The 11,391-nt window shown below is 44.6% G+C and overlaps 1 protein-coding gene across 3 annotated transcripts; it reads left to right on the top strand.

The window, feature by feature from the left end:
- The first annotated feature begins 2,512 nt into the window (after positions 1-2,512).
- On the top strand, positions 2,513-10,832 carry LOC111965610 (eukaryotic peptide chain release factor subunit 1). 3 transcript variants are annotated; one of them, XM_023989760.2, is made up of 11 exons: positions 2,513-2,620; positions 3,019-3,130; positions 4,592-4,767; positions 4,957-5,096; positions 6,954-7,092; positions 7,242-7,432; positions 7,609-7,738; positions 7,959-8,132; positions 8,287-8,351; positions 8,507-8,654; positions 10,125-10,832. In XM_023989760.2, the coding sequence occupies exons 2-11, from the start codon at positions 3,045-3,047 to the stop codon at positions 10,205-10,207; spliced, it is 1,332 nt and encodes a 443-aa protein (XP_023845528.1). In that variant the 5' UTR covers positions 2,513-2,620; positions 3,019-3,044; the 3' UTR covers positions 10,208-10,832. The 3 variants fall into 3 exon arrangements, with proteins under 3 accessions (XP_023845528.1, XP_023845529.1, XP_023845527.1); XM_023989761.3 differs by having other exon boundaries at positions 2,527-2,616; XM_023989759.3 differs by lacking the exon at positions 2,513-2,620 and adding an exon at positions 2,806-2,889.
- The last annotated feature ends 559 nt before the right edge of the window (positions 10,833-11,391 follow it).

The following is an 11,391-nucleotide window of genomic DNA, read 5'->3' as shown; positions in this document are numbered from 1 at the left end:
CGTGCGTGCTTGGATGAGTGTGTTGTGTGTGTGCACGTCATTTTAATTCAACTGAATAGCAGAGCTTAAATTCTGTGATTGAGTGTACAAAACATTAGGAACACCTGTTCTTTCCGTGACATAGACTGACCAGGTGAATCCAGGTGAAAGCTATGATCCTTTATTGATGTCACTTGTTAAATCCACTTAAATAAGTGTAGATGAAGGGGAGGAGACATGTAGAAGAAAGATTTTTTTAAGCCTTAAGACATTTGTGTATGTGTGTCATTCAGAGGGTGATTGGGCAAGACAAAAGTTAAGTGCCTTTGAACAGAATATGGTAGTAGGTGCCAGTTGCACCGGTTGTGTCAAGAACTGCAACGCTGCTGGGTTTTTCACACTCAACAGTTTCCGATGTGTATCAAGAATGGTCCACCACCCAAAGGACATCAAACCAACTTGACACAACTGTTGGAAACATTGGAATCAACGTCAACATGGGCCAGCATCCCTTTGAAATGCTTTCGTCATATTATAGAGTCCATGACCCGATGAATTGAGGCTGTTCTGAGGGCAAAAGGGGGGTAGAAATATAATTTATGCCAGTAGCACTGTTATGTGTATATGTAACTGGTATAGTACCATTGGTCCTTCTCTAGTGAATCAATGCTGTCATCTAGTGGTAAAAAACTGGGCTTGAATTTAGAATAAAAACTTTCAACTCCACATTGCTTATAGATTACTTAATGTATTTATACAATTGACCCTTTGGGCATACTCAATATTCTGAAGAGGAAATTAGAGGCTCCATAATTTAATGATAATCTATCATTCCACCAAACAAACTTTGGTAATGTGATATTGTGACTGGTATTTTAGTTTCATGACATTGCTTAGCAATCACGGGGGCCCCACAGGGGTGTGTGCTTAGTCCCTTCCTCTGCTCCCTGTTCTCCCAAGACTGCGTGGCCACGCACCAACAGCATCATCAAGTTTGTTGACGACACAACGGTGGTATGCTTTTTCACAGGTGACGACAATACAGTCTACAGGGAGGAGGTCAATGACAACAACCTCTCCCTCAACGTCAGTAAGACCAAGGAGCTGATCGTGGACTACAGCAGATGGGGAGGGGGGAGGGGGGGGGGGTTCAAGGCTTCAAGTTCCTTGGTGTCCAAATCACTAAGGACTTAAAATGGTCCACACACATGAGTACAGTTGTGAAGACTTGCATCAAGTCTGACACCAACAGGCTACTGAACAGCTTCTATCCAACCATAAGACTGCTAAATAGCTAACTAAATGGCTACACAGACTATCTGAGTTGACCCTTGCAATTTATTTTGTTTCTATGCACCCTCACAGGACTCCACACACTCATGCACCCACACACACACACAACACACAACACACACACACAACACACACACACACCACACACACACACACACACACACACACACACCCACACAACACACACACACACACACACACACACAACACACACAACACACACACACACACACCAACACACTCTCTCACTCACTTAATTTGCTCACACACACAGAACATGCACACACATTTATACTGACTCTACACACACACATACATACATACAATCAACATATACGCTGCTGCTACTTGGTGTATCATATATCCTGATGCCTAGTCACCCTGTACATACACTACATGACCAAAAGTATGTGGACACCTGCTCATCGGACATCTCATTCCAAAATCATGAGCATCAATATGGAGTTGTTCCCCCCTTTGCTGCTATAACATCCTCCACTCTTCTTTGAAGGCTTTCCACAAGATGTTGGAACATTGCTGCGGGGACTTGCTTCCATTCAGCCACAAGAGCATTCAGGCACTGATGTTGGGTGATTAGGCCTGGCTCGCAGTCGGCGTTCCAATTCATCCCAAAGGTGTTTGATGGGGTTGAGGTCAGGGCACTGTGCAGGCCAGTCAAGTTCTGAAATAGCCGAATCCACTAATTTGAAGGGGTGTCCACATTTTTTTGTATATATAGTGTATCTACCGCTATCACTCCAGTATGCCTGCACATTGTAAATATGGTATTGGAACTGACTCTGTATATAGCTTACTTACTTATCATGTTCTTYTTATTTCTTATTTTTATTTATTGTGTGATTTTGTTCTAACTTATGTTATTTTTACTACAATGATATTGACTACTGCATGGTTGGGTTTAGAGCTAGCAAGAAAGGCATTTCACGTGACATTAAAACGTTAAACTACGTTTTTTCCCCCATCATAGTCACTAAAGAAGTCCAGGAGAACTTTAAATTGAGATGAATAACAAATTATAATTTTGACTACAAATCCCATATAAACCATTTTGAGATATCCCTGCCCATCTTCGTATAATATTGAATCACTCCAATCACCGTATAGATATCCATGATCAACATGGAGTTTTGACCAACCAGAAATTTACCTCAGTGTTTCTACGTTTCCAGGAAGTCCCACATGTGAGCCCCGATCTCACCACGCGAAGCCTATGGAGTGTGGTAGAGAGGAACCGGCAGGAGAGGCAAGTGGACAACGTCATTTCACCGACGACCGAACTAGAGCGGCAGCTGTAGCGCAGACACCGGAGTGGCTTTGCCTGAGGCAGGTACGGTATCTTCGTCGTTTTTSTAAATGAAAGTGTTTGGAACCGGTAGACATTTGGATGGTTTAACGGTTTCTGGGGAAGAGAGTTGAAACTAGGTCGGGTTGCGACTTTAGACAATGAATAGGGTGGACACTAGGGCCTGGGAAGAGTGCGTAGGCCTAGTTTTTCCGCGCACTTTACTGACACAGCAGCGGGGTAGAGTCTTTCCTCCCGGTCGGTCCACCACACTGGTCAGGTCCCTCTCGGACACCCGCTTCTAGCTCAGAGAGGTAGACACACAACTGTCACCCTGGCAACCTAAAATCCAGTCACTGAACCTTGTGAAGTTAGCTAAATCTATCCTTTGTGTTCGCGGCTGATGCAACGTTAGCCCGCTAGTTGATGTTCTTCTCTTTCAGGTGCTGAAGCGATTACAGCAGGAAAGATGGCGGACGACCCTAACGCAGCGGACAGGAACGTGGAGATATGGAAAATCAAGAAGTTGATTAAAAGTTTGGAAGCTGCCCGAGGGTAAGTGGTTGAAATGGGCACACGATACAGGACGTCTCACTGGGTGTCGGAGGAGTGGTGGGAGACGGAGACCTGAATGGACAGCTGGATAGGCGAGGACGAATTTTGGGAGTGGTACTAGCTAGCCAGTTAACGTACTATTAACACAGTCAACATTGGAAATGACGTTAGTTCCTACCAATATTCGATTTTTGTCGTATAATTAGTATGATGCCATTCGTGTTATTTGTAGCTAACGGTAACTCGGTTACTTGTGTGTGTTTATGTCCGGGTTAGTTAGCCAGTTAGCTACATGTTAGCTGAAAATGCCGGCTTCTGTGGATGGGGTCTTTAGAACAGCGGGGTCGTTTGTATATCACACTGACGACTAGGTGCTTTTAGCAACGCGGGTGTACAGTATACACTAGTGTTGTTTTCAATTGTATTGGTTGCACAAAAACAGTCATTGGGAAGCCAGAAGTTCAATTTCAACTTAACTGCTAGTACTGTGGCAGTGGGCAGGACGGTTGGTCATTGTGACAGGGGGGTTTGAGACAAAATATCTAGAGGATCGTATTAATATTTAACTGACTTTCCAAACATGGGTCTGTTGTAGACCAACTTCCTCTGCTTACATCATGTCCTCAATTAAAGTCCCGAGCAAGTTGTCTTTTTTGGCCACATGTGGTGCCACTGGCACAGTAAGTTGAAACACAATTGTATTTGTTAGCTTCCCATGGACTGTCTTTGTGCAACCCAGTACAATTGCACCTAACTGACACCAGTATGTTCCCATATGCTGCGATAGATAAAGCAGTTGTTGGCCATGTTGGCTTGCTTTCAAGATGCAGCATTGAGCATGTTTTGTCTTTGGGAGTGGAAGGCTTAAAGCTGCAGTATGTTTGAGTAGCAAGCAGCAGGCACACGGCTGCCATATCCTATTCCTTTGTTGACAATGTGTGTAGTTAGCTAGCGGTCATCCATGTTCATTTAGATAAGTAGTTGACAAAGCTAGCTACGGGGCTTACTCGGCAGTGTGACTAGGCAAATGGGACCGCTTTGCCCCTGAAGTGTTCTTATTGTCCACTGGCACAGAATCCTCTGCTACATACACATACGGTTGACAATTACGGCAACGTGTATGGCTCGCTGGTTTGCCTTTAACTGGTAGTGAATGTGGCACGGTGGGGGCTTAGCACAGTCGTTGGTGTCAAGGACAGAACTTGTTGTTCTGTATGGGACTGTGTGCCCCTTTCAGACAGTAATGTTTAGTGTCAGACTGTTTTAAAGTTGAGGTGTGTGTTACAAGGGTAGATATGGGTCAGGTAATATTAGAGAATGATTGGGGGGATGATGGGTGGTAGATTTGTTTTGATTATGAGAGCATATTCATTCCTTTCAGAGATTGATATGACTAAGACAGTTACATAAACACACACTTTCAAGGTTGTGTAAATACACTATCTGTCCCTCTCTCCTCAGTAATGGAACCAGTATGATCTCGCTGATCATTCCCCCGAAGGACCAGATCTCCAGAGTGGCCAAGATGTTGGCTGATGAGTTTGGGACAGCCTCCAACATCAAGAGCAGAGTCAACAGGCTCTCTGTGCTCGGGGCCATTACCTCTGTACAGCAGAGACTAAAGCTATACAATAAGGGTGAGTGATTTGTGTTCAAATGGAACTAAGTGTGTCATCATGTATCTGTGCTAGGAGCCTTGACCACCTCATAGTGGACTCCAAAGCTACAGCAAGGATGTCTGTCTCTTTCTTGTTAGTTGTGTATATTTCTTAATGGTCACTGGGTCTTGCCTGTGTTGACTGTTAAGTCCCGTCTCTCTCCTGCAGTGCCCCCTAACGGCCTGGTGGTGTACTGTGGGACCATTGTGACAGATGAGGGCAAAGAGAAGAAAGTCAACATAGACTTTGAGCCTTTTAAACCCATCAACACCTCTCTGTACCTCTGTGACAACAAGTTCCACACTGAGGTAGGAGCTCTACATATGTACAGTGTCTTTGGAAAGTATTCAGACCCCTTGGCTTTTTCCACATTTTGTTATGTTACATCCCTCATTCTAAAATGGATGAAATTGTTCCCCCCCCCTCAATCTACACACAATACCCCATAATGACAAAGCAAAAAAAAATAATGATTTTCTTTCTTATTTATAAAATTTAAAAAACCATCACATTTACATAAGAATTCAGACCCTTTACTCAGTACTTCGTTGAAGAACCTTTGGCAGCGATTACAGCCTCGAGTCTTCTTGGGTATGACGCTACAAGCTTGACACACCTGTATTTGGGAAGTTTCTCCTATTCTTCTCTGTAGATCCTCTCAAGCTCTGCCAGGTTGGACGGGGAGCGTTGCTGCACAGATATTTTCAGGTTTCTCCAGAGATGTTCGGTCGGGTTCAAGTCCGGGCTCTGGCTGGGCCACTCAAGGACATTCAGGGACTTGTCGAAGCCACTCCTGCGTTGTCTTAGCTGTGTGCTTAGGGTCATTGTCCTGTTGGAAGGTGAACCTTCGCCCCAGTCTGAGGACCTGAGTGGTCTGGAGCAGGTTTTCATCAAGGATCTCTCTGTACTTTGCACCGTTCATCTTTCCCTCGATCCTGCTTGTCTCCCAGTCCCTGTCGCTGAAAAACATCCCCACAGCATGATGCTGCCCACCACCATGCTTCACCGTAGGGCTGGTGCCAGGTTTCCTCCAGACGTGATGCTTGGCATTCAGGCCAAAGAGTTCAATCTTGGTTTCATCAGACCAGAGAATCTTGTTTGTCATGGTCTGAGAGTCTTGAGGTGCCTTTTGGCAAACTCCAAGCGGGCTGTCATGTGCCTTTTACTGAAGTGTGGCTTCCGTCTTGCCACTCTACCATAAAGGCCTGATTGGTGGAGCACTGCAGAGATGGTTGTCTTTCTGGAAGGTTCTCCCTTCACCACAGAGGAACTCGAGGTCTGTCAGCGTGACTACTGGGTTCTTGGTCACCTCCCTGACCAAGGCCCTTCTCCCCCAATAGCTCAGGTGGCCAGCTCTAGGAAGAGTCTTGGCGGTTCCAAACTTCTTCCATTTAGGAATGATGGAGGCCACTGTTCTTGGGGACCTCAAATGCTGCATAAATGTTTTCATACCCTTCCCCAGAGCTGTGCCTCGACACAACCCTGTCTCGGAGCTCTACGGACAATTCCTTCAACCTCATAGCTTTGTTTTTGCTCCGACATGCACTGTGGGACCTTATATCAGGGGTGGGTACTCCAGTCCTCAGGGGCCTGATTGGCGTCACACTTTTTCTCCATCCCTAGCAAACACAGCTGATCAAATTGCATTCTAAACTGACGATCATGATTAGGTGATTATTGGAGTCAGGCGTGTTAGCTGGGGCAAAATTGTGACACCAAGCAGGCCCTCGAGGACTGGAATTGCCCACCCCTGCCTTACATAGACAGCTGTGTGCCTGTCCAATCAATTGAATTTACCACAGGTGGACTTCAATGAAGTTGTAGAAACATCTCAAGGATGATCGATGGAAACAGGATGCACCAGAGCTCAAGTTCGAGTCTCATAGCAAAGGGTCTGAATATTTATGCAAATAAGGTATTACTGTTTTTTTATTTTTGATAAATATGCAAAAATGTCAAACCTGTTTGTGCTTTGTAATTATGAGGTATTGTGTGGATTTTTTATTAATCCATTTTAGAATACGGCTGTAACGTAACAAAATGTAGAAAAAGTCAAGGGGTCTGAATACTTTCAGAAGACACTGTATGTCTCCTCTTTGTGGGTGTTTAATGGTCATGAAATTGCCCTCTGTCTTTTTCCCTCTCTACTCTCTCCCTTTCACCAGGCGCTGACGGCCCTGCTGTCCGATGACAGTAAGTTTGGTTTCATAGTGATTGATGGTAGCGGGGCTCTCTTCGGGACACTCCAGGGGAACACCAGAGAGGTGCTGCACAAGTTCACCGTGGACCTGCCCAAAAAACACGGTACGCTCTGCTCATTACACACACACGGACACAGACGGACATAAGAACAAGAACATTAGAGATTTTAAATAAGAACAATTGATCAAAAAAAGAAATGTTATCCCCCATCACTACTTTTCTATCCATCTAATGTTCTCTCACTCTGTCAGGCAGAGGAGGTCAGTCTGCTCTGCGGTTTGCCCGTCTGAGGATGGAGAAGAGGCACAACTATGTGAGGAAGGTGGCTGAGACAGCAGTCCAGCTCTATGTGTCCAACGACAAGGTCAACGTGGCCGGAATGGTCCTAGCAGGGTCTGCCGACTTCAAGACTGAGCTCAGCCAGTCCGACATGTTTGACCCTGTAAGTGTGTGTTTGAGATGATCCATGGTTTATGCTGCGCCGATCCTTACTGTGATCAGTCAATCCTTTGTCAGACTGATGCTTTTTGGTGCAATTCCTCTTGTGGAGTTGCTCATTCTTAGTGACAATGCGTAGCACTGCACACTAACCCCTGGTTTGTGTGCGTGCGCGCGCAGAGGTTACAGGCRAAGATTCTGAAGCTGGTGGACATCTCGTACGGAGGAGAGAACGGCTTCAACCAGGCCATCGAGCTGTCGGCAGAGGTCCTCTCCAACGTCAAGTTCATCCAGGAAAAGAAGCTCATAGGTGTGTGTTTGTGGCACATGTTGAGGTTAGATTTTGGGTTATCCCAGCGAATGTTTGCCTGTGCCTGCGTTTGTCCGGTGTGTTTGTTCGGGTTAGTGAAGATTGTGAATGATGATGAGTGATAATGATGATTGCTACCCGATTTCCATCCCCCAGTCACTCATTCTTTTTTATTTGACCCTTTATCCCCCCCCCCCCCCCATTTTCTCTCTGGCTGCAGGGCGGTACTTTGATGAGATCAGTCAGGACACGGGGGAAGTACTGTTTTGGCGTGAGGACACACTCAAAGCCCTGGAGATGGGAGCTGTGGAGATCCTCATCGTCTATGAGAACCTGGACACCATGCGTTACATCCTTCGCCTGCACGGGGCCGAGAGCATCGGAACAGAGAACGGTACACACACACACGCACGCGCGAGTGCAGTATGTTGTCTTGCTCCGTGAAGTAGAACAACTGAGCAGAGAATGCTACAGACACACTCCCTTTTCACTCCCACACACACACGTGTTTTCTCATTCCCTGTCTCCGTTGGCCGTTTGTGTTTCAGATGAGAAGACTCTGTATTTAACACCAGAGCAGGAGAAAGACAAGTCCCACTTCACAGACAAGGAGGTAAAGCCCTGTTCTCTATCCCTTGGTGTCATACACACAGTTGCCTTGACAACACTTTCTGTTCCTGAACCCATTCGGGCGGTTCAATTTGTTGCTTACTTGTAAACAAGTCTTTGCGCTCTCTGTGTTCATTTGGTGTGTGCGCATGTTCACAGACTGGGCAGGACCACGAGCTGATTGAGAGCATGCCTCTGCTGGAGTGGTTCGCCAACAACTACAAGAAGTTTGGAGCCACGCTGGAGATCGTCACAGACAAGAGTCAAGAAGGCTCCCAGTTTGTCAAGGGCTTCGGAGGCATCGGGGGTGAGTCCGCACCAGCCACTTGTTATTATAGGGTTATAACCTACACTACCGTTCAACAGTTTTGGGGTCACTTAGAAATGTCTTTGGTTTTGAAAGAAAAGCACTTTTTTTTGGTCCATTTTAAAATTAACATCAAATTGATCAGAAATACAGTGTATACATTGCTAATGTTTTAATTGACTATTGTAGCTGGAAACGGCTGACTTTTTAATGGAATATATACGTAGGCGTACAGAGGCCCATTATCAGCAACCATCACTCCTGTGTTCCAATGGCACGTTGTGTTAGCTAATCCAAGTTTATCATTTTAAAAGGCTAATTGATCATTAGAAAACCCTTTTGCAATTATGTTAGTACAGCTGAAAACTGTTGATTTGAGAAACCGATTCCTCACAAGTCGTCAACTGGCAGCTTCACTAATTAGTACCTGCAAAACACCAGTCTCAACATCAACAGTGAAGATGCGACTCCGGGATGCTGGCCTTCTAGGCAGAGTTGCAAAGAAAATCCATATCTGACTGGCCAATAAAAATAAAAGGTTAAGATGGGCAAAAGAACACAGACACTGGACTGGACTGAGGAACTCTGCCTAGAAGGCCAGCATCCCGGAGTCGCCTCTTCACTGTTGATGTTGAGACTGGTGTTTTGCTTGTACTATTTAATGAAGCTGCCAGTTGAGGACTTGAGGTGTCTGTTTCTCAAACTATACACTAATGTACTTGTCCTCTTGCTCAGTTGTACACCGGGGCCTCCCACTCTTTCTATTCTGGTTAGAGCCAGTTTGCGCTGTTCTGTGAAGGGAGTAGTAAACAGCGTTGTACGAGATCTTCAGTTTCTTGGCAATTTCTGGCATGGAATAGCCTTCATTTCTCAGATCACGAATAGACTGACGAGTTTCAGAAGAAAGTACTTTGTTTCTGGACATTTTGAGCCTGTAATCGAACCTACAAATGCTGATGCTCCAGATACTCAACTAGTCTAAAGGCCAGTTTTATTGCTTCTTTAATTAGCACAACAGTTTTCAGCTGTGCTAACATAATTACAAAAGGTTTTTCTAATGATCAATTAGCCTTTTAAAATGATAAACTTGGATTAGCTAACACAACGTGCCATTGGAACACAGGAGTGATGGTTGCTGATAATGGGCCTCTGTACGCCTACGTATATATTCCATTAAAAGTCAGCCGTTTCCAGCTACAATAGTATTTTACAACATTAACAATGTCAACATTGTATTTCGGATCAATTTGATGTTATTTTAATGGACAAAAAAATTGATTTTCTTTCAAAAACAAGGACATTTCTAAGTGACCCCAAACTTTTGAACAGTAGTGTAGGTGTCTCTCTTATGGTCATGTTGTGGGGGTAGTTCACAGCATGAGATCAAATTCAAAAGCCTAACATTAGTAATGACCCTTCAATCCAGCAGAAGTCTTCACCTGGATAATTGACTCTTTCTCTCTTTCTCAGGATGCTTGCGGTACAGGGTGGATTTCCAGGCCATAGATTACCAGGCAGAGGACGATGAGTTTTTCGATTTAGATGACTACTAGGTAGTAGGGAACTGAATTGGGGAGAAAGAGGGGGAAAAAACCTGCAAGAATGAATGAAGAAATAAGGAAAGAAAAATGACTTATCTTTTGCTGCAAGTGAGAGGGGGAGCTGAATCGACCATATAGACAGACATATACAGTACATTCAATTTTAAATGCATATACACACACACACACTTCCACTAACGCTCACAAAGGCTGAAGAGTGAAATTTGATTTCAATCCATAGAAGGACACAACCCTTCCTGAATGAATCCCTGCCTTAGAGTGCTGGTTCCTTCCCCTGGTTGGATTGGACTTGACTCAAATATTTTTTGTTCGTAGATTTTTCTCCCCTCCATTTTGAATGAACACAACAGCAAGTTCCCAGCAATCCTCACTCGCTGACCCCCACCGTCCCCCCRGTCTGATTATGACGGTCTGATGAAGACTTTGGACTCACTCCTCGCATATAGAAAAAATAGATTATTTCTTCCCCTTCAATGCGTTAAAAAAAATGCATTTCATTTTTTTATTGGTTCCTGCTGTTGTAATTTTATGAGAGTGGGGAGTTTTTTTTTTTTTTACCTGGGTTTCTGTAGCGAAGGGGGGTATTAAATTTGAACTGCTCAAAACCTCCTCCTCATCCACTGTCGTCTACAATCCTGTGGAGTGGCTGGCCTTCCCAGAGCGGCTGGCTCTTCGTGTTTCCCCACCAATGAAAGGTTTCTTTGGCCAATAACCACCAATGAGTGTGACTGTAGAATGTCTGAATTGTTTTGCTGTAATGATCATCATGGTGCATGTATTTTATTTGGTGTGGAAAGTAAGGATACTAAATTCTAATCAATGAGGACCTTAGAGGTAGATTCACTGGTCAGGTTTTTAAAGACTCAAATCAATTGCTATCAAAAAGGTAAGGAGAATGTGTAATTCGGGAGAAACACATTCTACACCATTTGTCACAAATACATTTGCCCACACATTGCTCATTTAATTGTTTTTATTTTAATCATTATTTAACTAGGCAAGTCGGTTAAGCACAAATTCTTATTTATGATGGCCAAACCCGGACGAGGCTAAGGGACTCCCAATCACGTTGGAATCGAACCAGGGTGTCTAGTGACGCACCAAGCACTGAGGTTCAGTGCCTTAGACCGCTGCGCCACTCATGAGCCCATCTTGGCCTAAAGATCCCTGTTCGA

Source organism: Salvelinus sp. IW2-2015, linkage group LG6.2, assembly GCF_002910315.2.
Source record: "Salvelinus sp. IW2-2015 linkage group LG6.2, ASM291031v2, whole genome shotgun sequence".
In the NCBI taxonomy this organism is placed as follows: Eukaryota; Metazoa; Chordata; class Actinopteri; order Salmoniformes; family Salmonidae; genus Salvelinus; species Salvelinus sp. IW2-2015.
Note: the sequence above shows the minus strand (reverse complement) of the source record. Positions and strands in the feature narration are given on the sequence as shown.